The sequence below is a fragment of the Lichenostomus cassidix genome, chromosome 5, assembly GCF_008360975.1.
Source record: "Lichenostomus cassidix isolate B80296 chromosome 5, HeHo_3.0, whole genome shotgun sequence".
Classification (NCBI taxonomy): domain Eukaryota; kingdom Metazoa; phylum Chordata; class Aves; order Passeriformes; family Meliphagidae; genus Lichenostomus; species Lichenostomus cassidix.
Genome location: NC_139486.1, coordinates 48,122,957 through 48,146,651, shown reverse-complemented (window position 1 = coordinate 48,146,651; position 23,695 = coordinate 48,122,957). Strand labels below are relative to the sequence as shown.

Below are 23,695 nucleotides of genomic sequence, written 5' to 3'. Positions count from 1 at the left end.
TCAACAGGGAGAACACCAGAAGAGCACATCTGAGAGTGACAGGATTTTTCTTCCTGTTTTCAAAGCGATGGCCTTTGTCGAGTACTGCAGCAGGTGGCCCTGGCTGCTTACACACAACCTGCTCTCCTGTGTCTCCTCCTCTTTCCTTCCTTAGGACACTCTTGTAACGAGAGTCAAAACCTCTGAGCTCCAAGTCTGCTGTACAACTGATAGCTGGAAGGAACCACGCAAGGAGGCACAGTTGGTGGAGAGGAACGAAGGAAAGATCACAGCTAGGACTGCCTGTTTGCTGGCTGCTAGGTGTGCATCATTGCCTGCAGGGCTTGGAATGTCCGCCTGGTGCACACGGAGAGACCACAGCATTGTGCAGGGCTTGTCAGGCTGTGGTCCCTGATGCTGCACAATTCATATGTGCTGAGCGGGGAGTGTGCCCACAAATAAACAAGCCTGGTGCCAAAATACCTTTTAACATATTGTGCCAGATCCTCAATTGGGTTAAATCTCTGGAGTCCTGCTGATGTTAGAGTCTAGACTTGCATGGCGCTGGGCTGTGGCATGAAGATGCATTTGTCTGCCATCCTGTTCCATCTGGTGAGCGATGCTTACTCTGGTTGGAAGTCACCTTGGAGAGAAGCTTTCACTGCTTACTCTGCTAGACTTAAATATTGTTCTTGATACTGCTCTGATTAAGAGCTGTTTTTTCTGCATAAAGCTATATGGGCTGAGAGCCTTCAGTTGGAGCACAGTATTGATAAATGGCACATTTGCTTCATGGATATGTGAGGTTTAATTCCATTTTTGTTCAGTCATCACTGGTCCCACCTTAATAAAAGAGCACTCATTAGTGATTTTTGTCCAGTTCCCCCCACACCCAGCACTGTTTTCTAAGCAGCTTTTAGTGAGCTTGTGGGAGATAGCTCTTGCCCTAAGGATCTTTCTGCCCAGCAGGCACCATGATTGCAGGAGCCACAAGTGTGTAGGAGATGAGCCTGGAGACATGCAGTCACTCTGACATTTACATAATGCTCCTTGCTCAAAGGGACCCTATTTTGTCCCTAAACTTAGGGCTAAACTTATAATAGGGCTTCACACCACTTTGAGGAAAACAGGGCATGGAAAATAGAGCTATTAATTGGCTGAGGGTAGGTCTCTTTGGGGGGGCAGTTATAGATGATATTGGTGTGTCTTTTAGAGCAAGATGAACTAGGGGCCCTCATCCCTACAACATTTCCTCTGCACTTGACCTAGTACAGTCCAATGTGTGGGAGAGAGGTGAAGTGCTGCTTGGTACAGATTATTGCCCAAAATCCATATCTTAACAATCCCCCTCCCTTCCCTTTTGTCCTCTGGTGTATTTGCATCTTTAAACAGAGATAGCTGATTTGGGAAAGGATATGTTGTTTTGACTGCACAAAGGAAGTGGAGCCCTCAGCTCCATCCCTTCTGGGTGGGAAGCAGCAACACCCTCCTGAGAGCAGCCCTTGTCAGCCCTTGGGGGAGATGCAAGATGTTACTGGGACACAGTGTAAAGGTCACTTTCCAAAACTGGGCAAAATACCTGAAAGGTATGGTCTGGAAAGACATTTAGCAGCAAGAAGTATGGAATGAGGCTGGAGAGCTGGGTGGGTATCATTTGTGTTTCCAAACAGGGGCCAAACCACACTGATCCGGATGGGTATGGAAACCTGATGTAAATCATGTTGCTTAGAGACTCTGCATTGTGGGCAATTGTAGCAGTAGTAGATGGAAGCATAGTTTTAATGGTTTGTTATTAGAAAGGGTGCTCCATAATCCTTGAAACTTCTGCTGAAAACAAGAACGCCAGATCACATTGGAGCTATTTCAGCTTCTGCTTCTTAAAGAGAGGATGTATTGTTTCTGCATTAATGAATGAAATGTTAGCAACCATCTAAGTTAGAAGTAACTCTCAAGGTGGAGAGTTAATTTTACTTGTTCTCTGTTTCTGTGCAGTGTTGTTGCTTTCTTTGTAATTTCCCCCATTACTTAAATGCATCATAAATTGGGATTTTATTATTCAGGAGGCTTGTAGACATGCACGTTTATATACTGCATAGACAATTATGGAAATAAAGGACTCACTATTATAAAAACACGCCAATGTAAATGAATGATAGAAAATATTTCTAAACGTCTGAGCTCATTGAAGAAAGGGAGGGAATCATCACCTTAGAAAAGCTTAGGTGGATCTTAGTAACATTTATGTCAGTCCCACCTTTTGGGAGAAGCATAAAACTTTGGTCCTACTGAGCAAAAAGCTGTGCTGATTTGTGCCAGCTGAAGCCCAGGCATAGCGTTACATGCCACGATTTATTTTTTCAGACTGAACTTGCGCATTCTTGCTATGACATTGACATTCTTTGCTGTAGCTGTTGCTAGGGGAGGGTGGGCTATCAGAGCCTGGAAAGTGCGGGCTTCTCTCTCGCTCTTCCCAGTTCCAGGGAGGGAGCATTAAGCAGGCAGTGCTGATCACTGCTGCAGGCAGTGCTGTGGATTAAAGGCTTCATTAACCCAAGGATATCACTCAAGGCACACGCAGCTGTTGTTCAAAGTGTGCTTTGTGCGTTAAGATTTGTGGGTCCAGTTCAGAAGTCTGTACTTACACATAATTCCTCTGAAAGGACAGGGATGCATTTCTTCCATTCTCTTTCCCTGTCCAAGTATCTCTATCCAAAATACACTGTGTGCGACAGAAGAGCCAAAGTTATCTTCTCTGTGGGTAACTTCATAGCGCTGAGGAAATAATAACTCCAGTGAAATTAGACTCTTAGAAAAAGATGGCATCAGGAACCCATCTTCTGCTAGCATGTGGAAACTCTTGAACAGCAAAAAGATTATTAGTTACATAACTCCCTTCCCTCCTGGAGGCCTAAGTGGTTATTATATCACTGCTTGATTTTTCTGCTATCCTTCATGTCACACAATGCCCAGTAGATCTGTCATTTACAATAGAGATGTAGGTTTTGCTCACTGCAATATGTGCAAAATGAGGGTGATGGTTTTTACTTCTTCTAGCCTGCTTGTGCCCTTCCTATATCCAGTTCTTATACTGCCATAATCTAAATAGCATTTCAGCTACTGGCAGGTTTCTCTGTGACAAGTGTGTCAGTCTAGAGCAACCCTCCATGTAATGCTGAACATGAACAAGTATCCAGCTGACATGACACAGAAAAGTGTGTCTAGGAGTTTACACACCACCAGAGCTAGAAGGCGGTGGATGGGCTGGGAAAGAGCTTTCCTGATGATTTCAAGTGTGCTGGGATGGGAAGGATTTCAGGCACCAGCAGAGCCCCAGGGGCTCCCTCTGCAGCCTCTGACTCAGGAATTGCACAGCTGCAGTTTTGCTCTGGATAAATGCAACTTGTGTCTCTTCTTGTGTTAAGTTCGTGTTATAAGGATCAATCTTGTTATAATACAAGGATCAATCTTGTATTGCACATCTGCCTGTTAGTGAGGATGGTGGCTCTTTTGATTCACCTTGCTGTGATCCTGTGGAAATGCCTTGTTTCTACCAGCAGGCTAGTCTTCTCCCGGAAACTAATTCCTGTAGATTGCTGTAAGACATGTTCTTACCAAAAGTGAGGGAAGGTGAGACAACTCGTGTTACCGAATTGGCCTTGGGACTTCTATCAAGTTTGAATGCGTGGTAAAGTTTCATGTTTTGCTTCTTGCCAGAGATCAACTTTGGAGGCAGATATGGCACCAGCTGGCATCAGGCATTATATCTCCTGTTATGTATCAAAATGAGTGCATTTCTGCTGGTTGTAAGTAGCCTCTGATTGAATCATTGCTTGAAACTGAGGAAAGTTTGACATTAAGCCAGCTGCTCATTTTTCAGCACACTCTAGGCACACGAGACATATCCTCAGACTTACGTCTCCCATGGCTTCAGCAGAACTGGGCTGAGGCCATAGCTTGGCTACTGTACCCCTATTTGCCTGTCTTTTGGCTTTGTTGGGGCATGGATAGCACTGCTGACTTGTGCTCCATTGCACAAGGAACTAAGCAAGTTTTGTGGCTTTTCCCTGCAACCCTGATATAAAAGGAGTGTGATGACAAGGTTATCGCTTAATGGATGTTCATGAAGTGTCCACTTCACTTGGTTGCATCTCTGGATTTGCACTCTCAGTATAAAGGGCACAGCCCTGGTAAGCAGCTGCACACCCATTTGTGAGTGTGGTCTGCATTTGTTTATGCTGCCTGATTACAGCAGGGGCTTTGCAAGTGAAAGCCTTGGTGTATCATTGTGAATCCTGGAAGTGTGTGGGTTAGTGTTTGTGCAGGTTAGTGTTTGCACCTGCCCACTCCACATCTGTTGAGACTGGCTGGGAAGATCCAATTTGTCTTCAGGTAAGTTTTGTCTGATGCTGACTTGCGAAGGTCACAACATCTTGACACAAGAATAGATATTGGAAATTAAATCTGTGGCTCTGTTGTCATCCTTTGACCTTAACACCCTCCTGTCTCTTAAGCATATTGAACCTGTGATAACATGAGGACAGCTGCTGTTTTTTTATAAGGTATCAGTGCAGCACCTCTCTAAATACACATCTTTATTGGGGTACATTGCTATTTTTCCTTCTGATTTTCTTTAATATCAGTGTTTCAAAAGCTTTCAACCTGCAGGACATGATACAGTTAGAGTGCAGCTTTTCATTCAGTTTCCTAATAGGAAACTATTAGGTCCCTCCTGGGCTTCCCAGCACAGCCCTGCTTGCCTTTGCTTATTGCAGCCCCTTGTGAGGATTCATACAGTGAAAGTCTCTTGTGCAGAGCTGCCAGCTTTCCCAGACACCTGGCAGCCACCTTCCCCTGCTGTTTCAGTTCTTCTTCCTGTTCCTTTTGCAAAACCCTGACCTCTGCCAGGTGTGCACCAATCTGTTGCATGAAAGAAACAATGCCAGAAAGGTGAGCTGCAAAAGTGCCTTCTGAATGCCTGAGGCAGTTTTACCCTTGGCAGGTCTTTGGCAATGGCTGGTAAGGCTGGTACAGCCTGTCATGTGCTACCTGCCTTCTGGGCTGCACCACTGGCTCAAAGAGCTGTTCCTGCAAAGAGCTGTGACAGCACCAGTGTCTGCAATGCCCTTCATTTAGACCCACATTTTCCTCCACAGACTGTAGGTAAAATGACAGTTCTCTGCTAAAGAGGTTGCTTCTGGATGGAAGGGCCTCCCTTCCCTCCCAGACACCGATCTCGGGTGGCAAAGTAGTGTGGGGCAGGGTAGAGCTTTGCCAAGTGCCTGTTTTCCCTGAGTACACATTCTTCCATGCATCCCCCTTGCCACAGAGAAATGACAGAGTGGCTGGGGCCCTCCAACAAGTACATAAATGCTGCAGCGGGTTGTGGAGTGCAGATAAGGCTGGAGATGCAAGAGTGCAGGCAAAAGATGGATTTCAGCCCTGGGAACAAAGTACTCTGTATTCAGACCTCTGTCTGCTATTACCTCGAGACTCAGCCTGCCCTTGGTGCTGACAAGGAGAGAACTGACAGCTCTCCCTGGGGTATTTTATTTTGGGTCTGCACCAGAGACTGGAGAAGGCTCCAGTCTTGCCACACAGCTCTGGGGGCAGATGTCAGTGAGTGCCACTTGTCTGTAGCAATGGGCCGTGCAGGGGGGTGCTGCCTTTTGCTGTGGCTCTGTGCCTCACAGCTCACACATCGGGCTTACCTAACACTGCTTCGTCCTGGGTAACAGAAGTCTGCACTCCCTTCACAGGAAAGTGTGACACAAATAATGACAATTCTCCTAAGAACAAGTGCTTGTAATCTGGAAGCACTTCCAGTTGTGGAGACTTTTCTGTAAGCAGTACAGTTTTTTTATCTGGATTCTAGTGAGGCCAAATAACTGCCCCTTCCCATCCTGAGAGGAATTGCCTGGGACAAGTACCGACTGTGCATTTCAGGGTGCTGGCTGCTTGGCTCCTGAAATTCCCTATGGCTTCACAGCATCCTCCTGATGTCCGGGGTAGTAGTAGGGATACAGCCACACCTGACCTCACTGAGGAAGGGTGCATGCCCTTGCCGTGGCAGTGCTGCAGCTCTGATGAGCAAAATGAAAAGACAGACCCAGTGTGGTTCAGGTTTTTAAGCATCTGCAAGGGGCTCTTCTGTAAATGTTCCAGCAAATGAAATGTTTGGAGAGGCTTGCTTTCTGCTACACAAAAAGGAAGATCTGGAATCCCGGGAGGGAAAAGCAATCTTTGCTCTGAGATAAGATGCTGGCAGGCAAATACTGTATTTTTGCTTTCATTTCTGAGAGCCATTGAAGTACCCTGAAAGCACTAGTCTGTGACAGCCCCTGCAGGCTTACAGAGACTTTTGAATTCTTGACTAGTTTAATATTGTTAGATCCTTGTCAGTGGCACATTATTGACCATACTTTCCAAAACTGCTGACAGCTATAGGATTGCTACAGAAGTGGAGTCAATAATTTCTTAACTGCAGGTTAAGAAAAGGTTTTTAAAATAGCCCTGCGTGTGGTCCTGCGCGAGTCTGGTAGACAGGACTGATAATTGGTAATGGAAAAACGCAAAACCATCCCCCTAAAACAAACCCTAGCAAAATTACTTACTTTCAAGCTGAGTCTTCAGAGTGAAATATATTTGTCTGTAATTTTTATGAGTTAACATCTGCTAAAGAAGGGCTTCACCACCTTGAAGGCTTTCCTACAGTCCCAGAAAGCCAAGGGCAGGTACCCCAGTGACTTTGTAAGGTATTGGTGGGTGTAGCAGTAGCTTACTTTGCCTGGCCTGATAGCAATTAAGTCCTGAGTAGTGCAGGAAGGTCCCAGAGACACTGCTGCATAGCTCATTAGCCAAGTGAACAGGACTTCATCTTCTACGCAGTACAGGAGGTAACTTTTATGGATACTGTAACTTCCTTAACTGCTGAAGAGAACACTGTGGTCCAGTATCTCAAGATAGCCTTCAGCAATGTCATGATTTAAAAGGCAAGAAGTGGGAGTGGGCTCCTCTTGCAGTACGTGGCACAAGCAGTGCCCTGTTGCGGTGGAATGATTTCCTTGGCTCCAGAACCTCCTCCATCTACATTAGGCTCCAAAGGCACTGTTCCCTCACATTTCTAAAGCCTCCTGCAAGGAATCTTTTGAGGGCAAGACTCCAGTTCCCCACTTGTGATTTTTTCACAAACCAGGTGTCTGCAGATGCGTGTTTTTTACCTCATGGGTAAAAGCAGAGAGCTGCAATGTCCAAGAGCTGCCAGGTCAGAGTGGCTGCTGAGCCAGACTGGCCTCGTCAGCAGCCCCGTGAGTGTGGTCAGTGTGACTGCTCAGCACCCAGCGTGTTTTACATTCTTCATCCTTAAGCACCTGACGACAAGACGGGGCTGCTCTTGTACTTACACTGCAAAAGTGGTGTCTGCAATCTTGTGTTGCTGGCGCTGCCACAGCACGAGGAGCCTCTCTCATGTGCTCCCCAGCTCTCCTGGCAAAAAAACACCCCATTTTTGACACTTGGCTGCTGCTGCTCAGCTGGGTGGCCACGCTGTGCCCCGCGGTGCTTGGGTGTGCTGCCGCGCCGTGGGGGCTCGAGCTGCCATTCCACCTGGGAAAGGCTGGCACAGGCAAGCATTGCTCTGCTGCCAGGCATCTGCAGGGAAACTCCTGCTGCAGATTTCCTTCTCTCTGCATGTGGGGGGAAGTCACTCGTCTGGAAGGTTTTAACCTTGGTGCTGACAGGTTTTCATCTCCTTCATGGCTAATCTGGAGATAAGGTTGAGTGTTAATGTGACTGCTAGTTGGGTAGCATTTGGCTTGGTGATGAAAAAATGTTTTGTTGTGGTTCTTTTTCCTGCATGCAGCTGACTCTGGAGCAGCCCAGCCATGCACAGGGCCCTTGTTAGATGCCAGGTTGATTGATCCTCACCCACTGCCTGCTCCTCTGTGCCTCACCAAAGGGCGTCTTTTCTGATGCCAAGAATTTGGGCAGCAATGTAGCTGAATTCACCACCCAAGAACTGAGAGCACCAGTGCCAATTTTTAAATTGTATTTTTCTGGCAAACAGCCATAGCTTGGTCTTAAGAAAAAGAAGTCAAGTATTTCTAGCTCTCAATCCTGTGTTAGTCTGTTGTGGAACAAAGCTTGGAAGTACAGCTGAACCTTCCTCTCTTTAACTGAGGTGGGGAAGAGAGTACCCAGTCTGCTGGGGTAGAGGAGGGAATGACAAAAGCCAACATACCAGCCCTGTTTTGCAGGAGTTGGAGACCCTGGGTGTGGAAGAGCTGCCTTGGACACTCATATCTGAGCTGGGAGGATGGTCCTTTTGCAGGCTGGAAGTGTTCAGGCAGAGTCCCGTTACTTTTGGCTTGTGCTGAACAACAGAGACTCCTGTCAGACAAACCCGTGATTTTTTGACCCCTTGCAAACAAGTCTGATTGAACAGCTGAGCATGAGCTGAGTTTCACTGCATTACCCTTGTGAGAAAAACAGAGGCTCTGAGTTGTGCTGGGGAGTGCCAGAAGCTGCAATAAAGGCAAAACTTATTGCATGGCATAAGCATAATGAAGACACAGGATTATCAGCACGCAAATTCTCCCAAAGGCAAATAATGTACCATCTTCTGGGTGATTTATGTGCTATTTTACAATCTGTTTTAGATGCAGCCTCTACAATCTTGTCTCCACTTGAGGGGAGGAGAGTTTATCTATCACCCTGAATGTCCTGCAGCATGTGGAACCTGTTCAGGAGCCATCTGCCTTGGATGCTTGACTCGTGGCATCTCCGACACAAACATAAACACTCATTAATTGCAAAAATATGTTGCAGCAACACAGTATTTCAGGCAGGTTGATTGGCTGGTTCAGTAACTCTTCACCACCCTCCATAACAAGCACTTATTTTCAGAATTTTATTCAGGACCAACGTGGGACATGTATGAGCCAGTACCTTCCTTGACAAATGGCAACAGGTTGTCCCCCAGGAGCATGTTTGCTCCTGCAGGAGGGCAGAGCTGGAGAGCCTTGCAGAGAGTCACATATTCTGGGCAATGAGAAACAGGGGCCATGGGCTTGCAGTGGCAGCAAACATGGCAACAAAGACAAATAAATATTTATTGGCACACAACTGGGGGGGAGAGCTATCATCACAGTAGAGCAGAGCCAAGGCAGGATCCACAATGCTGGATGCCAAAAGCCAGGAGGAGCAGCTCAGACACAAAATGGTACAAGGCTGATGGGAGGGCTGGGTGGAGGACAGCAGCCCAGCTTCTTTTGGCCAGTGCACACAGTTGTGCTCAAGTGTTGCTCAGTGGAATAGCTGGGGTATTACTTTTACAGCACTGTTTCTGGAAAGCAGCATTTTGCAGCCCAATGGGTGTGAGCCATGTCCCCACCGCAGGTTGGCACACAGCTGGTGTCTGTGTACTCATTTTCTGTGCAGGCTGATTTAGGGGACTTTGCAGAGAGAAGAGCAGTACTTGATACTCCACATTGTTTCCAGGGACCAGTGCAAGGCTTAGGAACAGTGAACTTTAGCATTTCATAGCAACAAGCTTCTAATGTTCTTTTGTATGTCGGGAGGAAGATGTCTCCCTCCCTGTGGCAGCTGGATTTTCTTTGCCACTTGTGATAAGGATACAGACAACTGGCTCCAAAATGTTGAAGAAAATCAGGGCACTGTCTTATGAATGTAGCTGTTCCTCTGTGAATGGGGCTTATTGTGGAGTAGAGGACCCAGGTGTAAATTTTTTGGCTTGGTTGTGTGCCTGCAGCAGTCAGAACAGACCGTATACACAGCAGTATTTCAAACTGGAGCAGAATAAGAACAGGCAAAACAACAAGGGATACAGTAAACTTCTGAATCCCTAGCAGGGAAGTGGATATCCAAACCCTGAACCTCCAGGGAGCTGCATGTACCAATGCCATGTTCTGTTTGAAGATCACAGAAGCACAGAATGGTTGAGATTGGAAGGGACCTCTGGAGATCATCTGGCACAAAGTCTCTTGGTGAGAGTCATGACACAACTTCCTTCTAGTCTGCCTGAATCCTGGAGGGTTTTATTGGATTTGCTTGGGTACAGATAATTTAATAAATAATACTTTCACTGTAATTCTACAAATACAGAGATAGTGACTTTACAGCAGTTTAAACTAATTTTTAAAGACACTAAGTAACTTTATAGTCAGAGCAGTTGAGAAAAAGCCCTAAATTATGCTCAGTTTAGAATTTCAAAACTTGGAAACACTGCCTTGTTGTTGCATTCATGATATTTTTTGAACTGCATTTCGGCACAGAGTAAATTAGCAGTGGCAGGAAAAAAGAACTGGGAAGAAAAATGCAATAGAATTTGTAACAAAATTATGAAAACCGGCTTAAAGCCATGGCAATCACACACATTAGCAAAAAGGATCTTGTCACCTCAATCAAGTGCTTCCTTTTCTGGCCCCATGGTGCAGCCCCATTTCACATTCTGTCTCTGAGACACAGGTGCAAAGGAGATGGGTGGTTTGATCCAATTTATACACACAGCCAAGAAATAATGTTCCCTTCCCTGTGGTACAGGCAAGTCCCGTCATGGATTATATGCTTGGCTTTCCTCAAGCCCCAGTTTCCAGTTATGTTGGTACATGATTTTCCAATACCAGTCTTGACTTGTCCTTCAGGTGGGAAATTGCCCCATCACCTCTTCCCAAGCCTCAGCCACATGACCAAACAGAGGATAATCCCCAGCCTCACCCTCTGGGTGCCTCACTTTTTTTGGAGAACTTCTCCAAAGTGTTTCCAGTGCCACTCATGGGGCCCTTATCTTGATCAGAGCCATAAAAGGGGCTCCAATGAGCTGCATCATTCAGTGATGGGCAAGGGCATGGCTGGAAATAACTCATGTGAAGTATGCTTGGAGAAAAAGTGTAAAGAAATATCAATGATAAGCCTGTAGTCCTAGAAGTATTCTTACACAAGGGTTCTGTAACTCTTATGCATGAAAAATTCCTAAATTATTATTAGGATGCAAATAATACAAACCATTATTCTAAAATAAAACTGTTTGGGCTTGCAAAATTTATGTATTAAGAAAAGGTAATTTTAAGCTTACCAAGCAAACATGATCACAAGTGTATATCTTAGCTTTAATAAGGCAAGGTTCCTGGGGGAAATGACAAGTGTAATTAAAACCTGTCTCATCACGTGTGCACACAAGGGAGGCCAAGCTGTGATGGTAATGGGAACTGCTCCTAGCAGGTGTTTCTCTGTTAATATGAGATATTAAATAAAACTTCCCATGTTTATTAACCCAGATACTCTCCTGTAGGCTTCTAACAGTGCCTCTGTGATGTGTTGCAAACAGGCTGAACTTGAACTACGTCTTTTCAGCATAAACTTTTGTTTTCAGACGTACATAACCATCTACCTTAGCTGATTCTGTTACAGGGGCCTGGAACACTGTTGATGCTGCAAATTCTTTTGCACTTTGTAGCTCTGAAGGTTGTTAGTTTTCCATGATGAAGATCTCGGGCTCATTATAGCATGGTGGGGATCCTCTACAACCAGTGGGAGAGAGGAGGAAATCCTGCCAGAAGTGCTGTCGTCTGTTGCCTGCAACTGTGAGAGGATGAATGTGATCAACTATGTTTTTTAATAAAAGAGTCAGAAAGGGAGGAAGCAGAGCTGGCACTAGGCACTGGCTTTGGATGGTCTGAGCCTGATGTGTCACTTCAGAAGAGCAAGGTGTTGGGTCTGAAGGAGAGGGAAGCTTGGCTATGCTCTTTCCCCTACAATATTTGATACCTCCCAGGCAACCCCAGTACTGTGAGACTGCATGTGCTTATATGACTTTTATTTGAAGTTCATTTGTTATTTGCTGCCAGAATTTTCCCAAGGAATGCTATCAAGGAGTGGTAAATGGTGATTAATTTAGACAGCCTAAGCAGAGGACTCATGATGGCTCCCCATGTAATACAAGAAAGTTAACGGCTTGGCTGATGTCCTTTTGTTAGGGAATTGTGTAGCCTGGTTGTTTAATGGAGTGTTTAAAAATTGTGTTGGCAATAGCCTATGAATAATGTATGATGAAATACCTTACTGCCAAGAAACTGCTGATATGCTGGGGAAATTTCCATCAGATGTGAGAAAAATTTTGAAGGCACTGTCTTCTTGGGATGCCCTTTATTTATAGCCTCATTGCTTCAGAGATTACGTTCCCTTTTTAGATACTGCATGTGAAGATGCCCTCCACTGCTTCTGCCTCCGTCTTCCAGCTCCACCTGACTCCATTTGCTTGTGCCCATAAAAGCTCCGGAATTTTTATGAGATTAGGCTTTATCACCTGAGCACTGTAAGCATGGAATGTTTCCTGTGCAGTCTTCACCTGTTCTGGGTACCTGCACCAAGGCACCCTGCATCAAAGGAAGATGGCTGCTGGTCATGGCAATGCCCCATGATGCAGGATGCAGAAAAAGGGTCAAATTATTTGGGAAAAAAAAGACTAGTTGGACTTTGCAGTGTGAAATCAGCTTGGATGCCTCTAAATTTTCCCATGTCCTCCTCCAGTGCAGGAGGCTTCCATGTGCTTTGGCCACGAGTAACGGGAAGTCATTGTGATATGAAGGAAATAAATCTTGCTTGACCAAAGAAATGAGAAAGCTGAGAGTGAACCTCTGCTTGCAGGGGAGCTCTGGAGGTTGCACTGCCTTAGATGCAAAAGGAAACTAAGATCCCAGGACATAGATCAGGCAGGCATGGAAGCAGTTACAGTCTTTTCCTTTGCTCCTTGTTTTGGCCTTCAGCTCTTCTCCAGGAGAAAATAAAATCATAGCTTTGTTTCTCACGTGGAACTTTCCCCACCTGTATTGAAATGCAGAAATATGATGGGAGGGCAGGTGAACACAGTACATATCACATGCAGAGTAGTCTCAGTTAAGTGTTTGTCAAGAGCAGACCCAGCTTGTGGAGCCTGTAGCTCTGCCCTGCCCCTGCTGTGGCTTTGTTATGAGTAACCAAGTGCTCATGCTGCATTTTTGTGTCTGTATTTACACAGTAGAGACCTGAGTCAAAACATTTCCTGCAATATGGGTACTGTATTATTAGTGTAATGCTAGAACAAAGCTACACGTGGTTGATGTTGGTATATGTCAGCCAAGGAAGTGACATCCTCACCTGGGAGGTTGATGTGTTGGGCTTTGAAGCTTGTGATGCCAACAGCAAGCTCCAGGCATGAGGCTACAGGGCAGGAGAAAGAATGGGTTAGGAGAGAGGTTGTATCCTCAGGGTGATATACAACTGGCTAAGCAGGAGGATTTGTGAAAATGGGAGAGAAGATTTGTGCTTTTGTGCTTGTTTGCTTCTGGGATCTATCTGGGCATGCAGTATTTTCACAGCTCCAGGAAAGGTGCATAAAAGGGGTTAGTCTAAACACAAGGTAGGTGGCAAGGAGCACCAGAGGACTTTGACTGATGGCCTAAATATTTTCAGTGCAACAAATAAAGAGAAAAACCTTCCTCCACATCCACCATCCAAAGCCCATCCTGCCAGCTGAGAAGGGTTTTCAGGAGAGGGTCACAAAGGTCTAGGCAGAGGGTTATGGTCAAGTTCAACCAGCATTTCTCGTGGTAGGAACACTGCCAGCTGACAGTATATGGAAGAGCAACTTTCAAAAGTTAGGAGACAGTTCTGTTATGAAGCTTATTCTACTGATGCCTCTGATGATCCTATTAATTTATCTTTTCTTAATGTTTGTTTTCTTTAGGTGAAGAGTGAAGGCCCCAAACTGGTCCCCTTCTTTAAAGCCACTTGTGTCTATTTTGTCCTGTGGCTGCCAACTTCCAGCCCCTCCTGGTTCAGTGCCCTCATTAAATGTCTGCCCATCTTTTGCCTGTGGGTTTTCCTTCTGGCTCATGGAATTAACTTCTTAGTGTCACACCGGAGTGCCAGCCGCATCCTAGCGGGACTCATATTCTCGGCAGTGGGAGATGCCTTTCTCATCTGGCAGGAGCAGGGCTACTTCATTCATGGTGAGTACAGTGTCAGTCCTAAAGGAATGCCACAGTGCCCAGCTGTTACCCTCTTTATTTAGTAATGAGTTGCTGGGCCACATGTTTTGTTTATTCATGTACAGCTGAAGCCCCGGGCGCTGGGAAGCACTCATCCCTTGACTAAAATCCATCATGGTTAGAGGAATCACATCATGGATGAGTCTTTCTCTCGAGCTTCTCTTGAGGTTAGAGAGGTAATTGGGTCAGGTTTGGTTTCCTGGCATGTCACAGCATCTTGGCGGGCTGGAGTTGAGAAGGTGGCATGGCAGAATCCCTGGGGAAGAGAAGGAAATGCTCGTGACACTCGTCAGCTTCCATGAAGCTACAGGAAGTATTTACCTCCTATATCTCTGCAGGGAGATCTGTCAGCCCTTTGCTGCAAGGACTGGGGATGGGACACATTGTGCAAAGGTCCTCAGTGGAGAACAGGTGGAGAGGACATCCATGTTTTGATAGACAAGCCCATAGCCTGGGGGAGGCATTAAGTGGATGACAGAAACCAAAGCAGCAGAAATCTTGTCCTACTTGCAGGTTTATCAGTGTGAATCATGCAGCCTGTTGTACAAGACATGTCTGTTTTGCAAAACATTTAAATAATGGTCAGTCAAGGACAAGCCTTACCAGAGTGGTCTGTCTTCTCTACAAAAAGATCCACATCTCTCAGAGCAAAATGAGCTTGGTTTATTTTGCTAGTTTGCAGACTGGAACATAATGATTCAGATTAATCATTTAAAGCCATGTTGAATCTGCCTGCAGCAACGCTCTCCCTGGCTTTGGACTGTCACAAGACATGAGCAGCAGTTGATTCCTTCACTGAACTGACTGGTGGGGTTTCTGAAGTTAATTTAACCAGCACAGGGATCTCACATAACATCCACCATTAACTGGCTGCTGTGACTGTCCCACTGGAAAATGTGATGAGATGAAGGAACTTTTCTGACTTGTGCAGTTGTCAGCTCTGAAAGTCAAAGGCTTATTTTTTTCCCCTCTCTCATGAGGTTAGTATTTAGTTTTATTCTAGGATTCCCACAGGCTCTTTCTTTATGAGAAGGAAGTATGTGCAGTGCCAGATATGAAAGGCCAAATTCTCTGAATCTGGTTTTAATCCTGCTTCCCAAGGGCTTATCCCCACCCCATTAAAAGTTCATGTAAAAATGTTTACTGATTTTGGTGGGGTTTAGCTTAGGCTGTGAGGATTGAATCTATCTGGCTGAACCTTGGGCATGTTGCTGAGTACCTCCAGCTTTCTCAAGGTGCCATCCCTTCTGTGCTGAGTGCTGACATTCCCACTAGTGGGTCTCCTCCCAACAGAAGTACCTGGCTCAGTCACCTCAGCCCAACTGGTTTTGCCTCTTGCAGTTGCTTCTTGAGCTATGGCTTGGAAAACATTCAAGGCCCAATTCTCCCCATGACCATTTTAGTGTACAGACTGTTCTGTGCTTCTCTATTCCCATGTAGCTGATATATCTCCAAGTTTCCTCTCCAGCTTAGTGCTAGAGGAAGGTTAACCAGTCACAGCAATTCAGCATCTGGTTGATGTGTTTTAGTCTGCAAATGAGTTGGATTTTCAACTGTAGTCTCACAACTGAGAAGTTTTGTCTTGTGGGTTTAGACACATTTTTCTTCTTAAGAAGGAGAAAAGGTCTACTGGAGCATTTTGAAAACCTCAGCCTACTGAGCTACCACCTTCTGTAGGGAAATGTTAATATTTGCATTTCAGATGTAAATAGATAAAGTGCACTGCTCCACTTCATTCTTCACCTTGCCTGAAAAATGTATTTTCTCCTATTTAAAACTTATCAGGTTGCTGTTGCTGACAACTGACAATATTTTTGATGTCATCAGTTGTGGGAATTTGAAGTTTCAGGAGCGAAGAGGAAATGCTGGATAAGAATGTAAATTCTGTTCAATTTCTGCAGTTTTTGGACTGAAAAGGGTTGGAAACTGGGCTCATTTGAAAAGCTTTTGAGACAATGACTTTATAAAAGGACGTTTGTTCATTACTTTATAGGGAAGTGAGAGCCTGGGAACCTACTCCTGGCACGCTTGACTTTTTTTCATTTTTGCTGTTTCAGTCCACTAATAACATGCTATTTTCTGACTAGTGTATTACTGCATGTAGAAGATACTTTACAGTGTTAATATCCACCTCCTTTGATAGCAGGCACTTAAAGACAATTTATGCATTTGGTGAAGAAGACAGGGATTAGCAAAAAGGTCTTTTTGCCAGCCTGAGGAAACCCAAGGGAAAGAAGTGGAAAGAGAGAAGGGCTGATTTCCCTGATGTGGTTGAAAAAACCAAGATGAAGGGTGAGAAATGCAAGAGAAGTGCACCCCCTTCCCTGTGCAGCCATCACAGTTTTCCCCAGTTCCCGGCTTGATTTGTGGGTGTTGAATGAGTAAACCTGGGAGCTGACTCCCTTGTTTATGACCAGCCTCACCACATATCACGAAACTCCTCCTGTCTTTCTGGGCTCTGTTTGCTTGCTGCATCCTGTCCTCTCCTCCTCCTCCTCCTCACTGCCAGATGTCTGTATGACGGACAACACATTCTTTGGTCCCCTGTTCCAGAATGCTCCATATAACACCATTGAAGGAAAAAACATTCCTCACTGCTAGGGTGACATATCCTTCTTCTCTTTACCACCTCCCTGGGCTCTAACCTTTCCTGCATTATAACACTATAAACAGCTCTTGTCCTAAATCCTTTCTTGGTTTCCTCAGTGCTGTGCCCATGAGATGCCATAGCTCTGTGAAACATCAACTTCTTGTTGCCCTCCTTTGTGCTTCTCTTCTTTCCCCATCACACTGTCCATTTTCTCTAGCCTCACCCTGCAGAACAGATCCCCACCAGCCCCCTCCCTCCTGTGGACTTCTTTGCATCCCAGAGTGGCCATGCTGTCAGTGGATGTCTGATCTGGTCCTCCCGAAAGGCAGGGAGACACTTCCACTTCCTTGAGCTGCCTCAACACAGAAGTATTAGGATGAAGCAACATCTGCTAGCTGCAGGTTTTTGTGACTGCCCTTTACACCAGCACATCATGTGTTAAACATGAACAAATGTTCTGCTGGAGGACTTGGCTTCCCAGATTCTTTTCTCTATTTCATGCTTTAGAGCTGCATGAAAACTTCCAGCTACACTAATAACCCTGCCAGGATAAAGTGGGACAGCCTGCAGATGCACCATGTGTGGGTCTGGGAACCAAAAGACCCAAGGAGCTGGCGCATTATCTACAATTGTCATGACAGCTTGGAGGCAACAGCTGTATCAACGCATTGGGAAGTAAATCTGTCAAATGGATTAGTGGCAAGTGAATAACATATGGGCAGTACCTTCCAACACCCACATCTGGCATTTCTCAGGGGTGTTGCACTTGAAAGGGAAGCTGGCATTTTATTTTCCCTGATTGATTCCTGGTAAGGTTCATCTGAATCTTGCAAATAGCCATAAAATTGTTGGCAGATCACATTGGTGCAGTCCCTGAAATATGCCAGCTGCTTCTTTCCAGCTTAGATTTCTCCCAGCTATGGGCAGAGATGGAGTAGAAGCCAGATTTAGTCCTCAAGTGCCTTTGGGTTTGTGGCTAAATACGGGAAGGCTTTGTGTCTGGGTTCGGAGGCATTAGTGTCTTTTGTCATGTTTTGTTCCTACACTGCTCTGATTCCAGTCTTCCTGTTCCACACATGACCTATGAGCAAAACACTATGGATAGTTAGAGGGGGTGATCTTTGGTCTGCGTTGCTCCCACCCTTCTGCTCAAAGCTGGGGAAGAGGAACTACCTGAAGAACAAGCTCAATTCATTCTGCAGCAGCTTAGTTCACCTGGCCTCTCAGCAGAAAGGCTTTTGTCACAGCAGAGCTGTATTTGGCTGCAGCTGTAGATGTGCTGGGGCTTTTTTTAGGTTGGAGGCTTGGTGCTGTCTGCTATGTCTAGATTTCTGTATTAAAATGGCCCCAAGTGGTCAGTATGGTTCTCACTGGTAGTGTTATGGGTGGTAACACTGCAAGGAGTGTTTGATTGCCAGTTACCATTGAAAGGTCACACTTTCTGTGTCAACGCTTCTCTCCAGGTCTGCTAATGTTCGCCATCACACACATCCTGTACTCTTCAGCCTTTGGCATGAAGCCTTTGGACCTCAAAGCCGGCTTGCTGATGGGCGTCGTTTCCAGTTCCTGCTATGCCTTCCTGTACTCCTACCTCTCGGGCCCGTTCACCTACCTGGTGGCAGTCTACATCGCGCTGATCGGCTTCATGGGCTGGCGGGCTATGGCGGGCGTGCAGCTGTGCAACGACCTGTGGACGTGGACCAAGCTGTCGGCCTGCGTGGGCGCCATGCTCTTCATGGTGTCCGACCTCACCATCGCGCTCAACGAGTTCTGCTTCCCCGTGCCCTACTCGCGCTTCATCATCATGGCCACGTACTACGCAGCCCAGATGCTGATCGCGCTGTCGGCCGTAGAGACCAGAGATGAAGAGGACTTCAGGAAGAGGAGCTAGGTGGAGTGCCAGTAGTCTGTGAACACATGGGTTATATCTCAGGTGCTGTAGCTGCATTCACCCCTGAGAGAGATCTCCATTTCTCTAGGCACACTGGTGATGTTGATTTTGCTTCTTTGAAGCATTACCTTTGGGAATTACTTTTTTTTCAATGGCTTTCTCTGAATACAGCTTACTTCAGTATGGAGTCCACATCAGAAAGCTTAGACTGTCCCTGCAGTAGTTACTCATTCAACTTTTCTTCCTTGGAAGTGCTGTACTACTGCATTTTACTTGTTAGTCTTGAAACTGATGCTGAATGTCTGGGAAGGGGAGGGCTGGTGGAAAGGAGGTTTGGCCATGCACTGTGCTAAAAGGCTTGCTGTCAACTGTAGGCAGACAGGCACAGATCTCTGCTAAAGTCATAGGGTAAAAATTATTTTAACCAATGTTTGTCTCTCTTTGTGCATTACGAACTCAGTATGCAAGCTGGAGCTATTCTTCTGCTGAAAGGGAGCTTAAAAGGAAAGTAAAACCAGCATATCCAGCTGGGAGCTAAGCTTTGGAGTCAATGGCAGCATTTGGAGCAGTACCCAGCAGAACCAGCATGAAAGCAGAACCCCAAGCTGAGGGCTCAGAGCAAGAGGTGTGCTGGCAGTGCTGTGTGCTTTGATTGCAGTGATCACTGCTCCAGGGCAGGTCTCTAGGTGCAAGTCAGCATTGCTGCATGTGGCAGAATTGCAGAAAGCAAGTCTGGTGGGATTTCAGGGACATCTTGATAGCCAGGCCAGCATGTTCTCCCTCACCACATGCACACACTTACATGGTGCCTGCAGCCACCAGTGAGATGTAACAGGCACACGAGAAACTTTGATTTTTACTGCAGAACTTACTCATTGTGTCTTACCAGCATATGCCCTAATTATCCTTAGTATGGCAGACAGGCATCTAACCTTTATGCCTTTCTTCCCCAGTGTCCTAACAAGTAATATTCCATGTACCCATTACGTTTGAGTAGCACTTTCAGTAGTACTTTTAGTACTGCTGCCTGCAGTATCTCAGATCTTTGTGTGAGCACTTCCTGTGGTCAGGGCCCTGATTTTGGATGTACATTGTCGTGTTTTGCCAGCTGGTGGTAAATGATCCTCTTTGCACCACTTCTTTTTTTTTTTTAGAAAGCCCCTTTTCAGCAGAGCTTCCTGAAAAGCACTGTCCTTTGTGTTAAAAACGCCTGCCACTTCCTTTTCAAGCTCACATGCACTCACATAGAACCCTGCTAGCTTTTCCCTTGTGTTCAGAGGTGCTGAGTGGGTTTCCTGCTCCTCTCCAGCCTCTCCTGGTGTGCCTGGCAGGGAACAGGCATTGCCTCCCCATGACTTCTCCATCAGTGCAAATGCAGCCAGTATTACAGAAATCTAGGTTAACCACCCTGACCCCGTGGAGGCATCTGCTGCTTTTCAGACAGGGATCAGAAAGGTCAGCTGCATTATGGAGAGGGAAAGCACTGTAGGTAGCACAGCCCCGTGTAATCCCTTCTCTTTAATGCTGTTGTGTAATACTGTCAGTATTCATTCACTGGTGCATCAGGGCCTGCCTGGAGTAAACAGCTAAGGGAATTTAGAGCCATAAACCATCTTCATTCATCAGCATTGCTTATCTCCTGGCCACAGATTGAACCCTGCAATACAGCTCTCTGCAGATGTCACCTGCTGTTACTCAGCTTGGCTGTTTGCAAATCAACTCCTGCAACAGACTGACCCAGCTAAGAGGAAATCTTAGCATTTGGGGTGAACCCCACCATCCTCCCAGCAGGTGAGCAAACTGCACACTGCAGTCTTTGAGTCACAGCTCCTTGGCATGGGTCAGTCCTGCACACTCAGTCCTTAGCTGGCAGTTCTTCAGAGGAGCCACCCCCCACATCCTGAGCTTCCCTTTGCTTTGAGGGAAGTGCTTGGGTGATCAAGTAATCTTTATTTAAAAGTCTTGAGTTTTGATACTCCTTTTCTCCTCTCTAGAAATGAGTAGTCTTCAACTTCTGAAAACAGCTAAGTTGCTTTTCTGTGTGCTTTTTCATCTTGGCTTGCTTTGCTGTGCTGCTCTACCATCAGCCACTGGATACTTGCAGACAAATCTTGATGTGTTATTAGGAGGCCTCTCCTCTCCACTGGCCATCAGAGGTGCAGTTTCCAGAGCTCTCTGGGTGGGACAGCAGAAACTAGTGCAGCCCAAGTGGGCTGTTATTCTCTTGCTGTCCTGGAACAGGTCTCCTGGAGTGACCTGGCTGGGACACACTGGCCAGTCACTGGCTCCATCCCAGTGCTGCAACAGCTTCAGCCTTCCCAGGGAACATGAAGCGGAGACCTCAGCATACAAAGAAGAGTCCTGGTTGGCTTGGAGGTTTGCTGGCAAAGACTCTTAATCTTCAAAATCTCTCTCTGGCTCTGTATTCCTCTTTCTAATCCATATTACTTGAAAGAGACCATCTTCCTGGAGGCTCTTTACTGCTGGGAGGAGACCAGCTGCGGTGGACAGTGATCTGACACAATTTTGAGATGCCTAAATCCTGAGAAACACTAAGCAGTTGCTGGCAGTCTTTTAAATAACTTTTCTTGGGATTAAAACTCTCCATCAACCCTAGTGAGGGCAATCTTCACTTTGAAATAGATCAAACAAGAAGTGGTGCTCAAATGTAACAAATGGTGTTACTGTCTGTGGCGCTGCCTTTGTGGACTTTCCTGTTGCCTCTTTGCACCGTAAAACTGTGAGGTCTGATCCATTCTTCTCCTTTTCAGAAGTATAGTCTTTGAGAAGCACCCAGTCTTTGGCCCAGGAACATTACAGAGGGAATGAAGCATCCCAAGTGGTGTAGTGTTCCTGACCCCAGCAGTAGCAGCTCCTTTTATTGCTAAATACAGAGGGTTTTTTTCCACACTGCTGTATCCAAACATCTTTCTGCAATTCTTCTCTATGGTCCCTTGAGCTTACACATGTGATCCAGTTACTTTCTGTAGTTATCACCCTCTTGGAGATCCTTTGGCTCTTCATTTTGACATATAAAGGTGCAGCACGTTTACTTCAGCCTCTTTCTGTAGGCAGATCCCCCTTGCACAGAGAAGCAATGCTAATTGCAACTTGTTTGTACACGCTGGTAATGCTTCTGGGCTGTGCCACAGGGTGATGCTCATGTGGAAATGGCAGGTGAAGAACAAAGCCATAGAATTTTAACAGCTTTACTCTTACTCTGTTTGTGCTGGCTTCTTACTCCTCCATATTGAGGCATCTGTAAGAATGATTGGTTTAGTAATTACTCTAACATGGCTTTTGAGTAGATTGCTGAAGGTTTCATGTCGTAATCAATGGAGGAGCTTTGCAAAGTTTTTAGTGGCTCTTCAAACTTTTTCAGTCCTGTAGTTTGACACTAAAACTTGCATTTTTGGCTTGGTTATCATGGTAATTTTGGGAGCTCTTCTGGAAGAAGCAGATCAAAGCAAGCAGCAACTGTAGGTGGCAGGTGCCTCTTTCTCTTTGTTTGGTTTCTGGATACAGACAGGGACTCTTTCAAGCAGAGGCATCTTAACTGTGTTCTTGGAGGAGGATGGGAAGTTCCTGACTTCTCATGACAGAAGTACTGCTGGGTAAGTTTCCAGCCTTTTATCCATGCTTGCTCCTTTCGTGGCCTTGGGTAAGTCACTGAAATTTTCTGGGGCCAGGTCCACATCTGGTGGGCCATGAGGGCCATTGCTATGCCAAGTTATCACAGCAGGGGACCAGGCTCTCACCCCATTCTAAAATGGAGATATTAGCACGTACCTGCCTCACAAGGATGCTGTGAAGATTGCTGCTCATATGGCACTTTAAAGATGCAAAGTGCTATGTAATTCCCAAGTATTAGCTGACTTTAGCATTGAAATTGCTTTTAGGGATCTGCAGGACTTCTCTTAAAGCATGGAATGTGTGACTGTCTTTTCAGTTTTTATCAGTTTGGAAAGCCAATGCAAAATATTTATTCATGCTGGTTAATGGGATGGGCTCAGCTGCACTTGAACTCTGAGGAAGGTTTAGCTTAAAAATCTAAACTCTCGAATTTCAGTTTTGCAAATGGTTTTTAGTTCTTGTAAATGCCTCAACCAAATTCTTAGATGTGAACCTTGCATCCAAATTTTGCAGTCTGGTCTTGTCCCTGTTAGCTAGAGTTAATATAATCTAGCCAAAACAGAGTGCCTCACAGTCTGCTATGGCTGTTGAAAAAACTGGAACAGAACATGAAGTCATTCTGCTCCACCTTCAGTCTGCAGAAGGTCAGCTGGGTTTCATGAGACACCTTGCAAAGGGATGTTTAATTTCTGTGATTGTAAGTTTTACTGGGTTTAAAATCAGCAGAGAGGGAAAGCCTTGATGGAATCAATAAGGTCAGCACATCTTTCTTGAATTACTTTCTTTTCACCTGAATCAAGAAACAGTTTTGTAGCACAGGAAGTGCTTGTACCACCAGTCCTATGGCCCAGAACAAAAGTTGATCTAGAAATACAGCTCTCAACCATCACTAGGTTCTCAACTAGGATAAAAATGCCACTGTTCACTGAGTTAAATCTGGACCACAGCTAGAAACTACCTAGTTCTTGTAGGACTAGCTGCTGTACAAACACAAATAAAGGCAAGGAATTACACACCAAGGAATGTGAGCTGTGTACAGGTGAAATGGACCATAATTTTGAAGCAGCTGCAGTAAAATCTTAATATGAACTCAGAAGCAAACACAATGCAAATTTTTATGGTTTCTTTAAAATATTTGATGGGTTTTCATTTTCTTAGTTTGGAGAAAATTTTCTTAACGTTATTTTATTTTTGCTTTTACTGTAAAGAATAAAAATATATGACTCTAGACAGACTACAGATGAAAAAAAGGTGGCCAGTTGGCAGGAATGCCAAAACTTCTGTGGCTTGTATTGTTTCTGTGGTGACACTATGCTGCTGTTGGGTGAGCTACTGGAGTGGTGTGGTGGCTCAAAAGTGAGGCTGAAGCACAGGATGCAGGGGTTGGGCCACCAAGACTTCAGTGGGAGCATGACTGGGCCAATTCGGATCAGTCAAAAGACAGAGCATCAGGAAATTAAAGACACCTTTTCCTGACAGAAGAAAAGCAAGAAACCAAAACCAGCCCGTTGGGCGATGGTGCTGAATCACTACAAACATATTTATCTAGACCCTGCTGGT

At 45.6% G+C, this 23,695-nt stretch overlaps 1 protein-coding gene and 1 long non-coding RNA gene across 6 annotated transcripts in view; one reads left to right on the top strand and one right to left on the bottom strand.

Annotated features, from left to right (window-relative positions):
• Positions 1-23,695, top strand: part of TMEM86A (transmembrane protein 86A) — a 30,144-nt gene that overhangs the window by 3,305 nt on the left and 3,144 nt on the right. For 3 of the 5 annotated variants that reach the window (XM_085062928.1, XM_085062929.1, XM_085062930.1), the window contains exons 2-3: positions 13,718-13,982; positions 18,075-20,468. In XM_085062928.1, coding sequence (XP_084919054.1) covers positions 13,718-13,982; positions 18,075-18,502 — 693 coding nt within the window. In that variant the 3' untranslated portion in view covers positions 18,503-20,468. Of the gene's footprint in view, positions 1-12,182; positions 12,228-12,286; positions 12,308-13,717; positions 13,983-18,074; positions 20,469-23,695 lie in introns of those variants that run through there. The other 2 variants (XM_085062927.1, XM_085062926.1) reach the window with 2 other exon arrangements.
• LOC146436567 (uncharacterized) overlaps positions 13,030-23,695 on the bottom strand; it is a 42,106-nt gene continuing 31,440 nt past the window's right edge. Inside the window, exon 8 of the long non-coding RNA XR_014852705.1 lies at positions 13,030-14,277. This is a non-coding gene — a long non-coding RNA (uncharacterized LOC146436567). The remainder of the gene's footprint in view (positions 14,278-23,695) is intronic.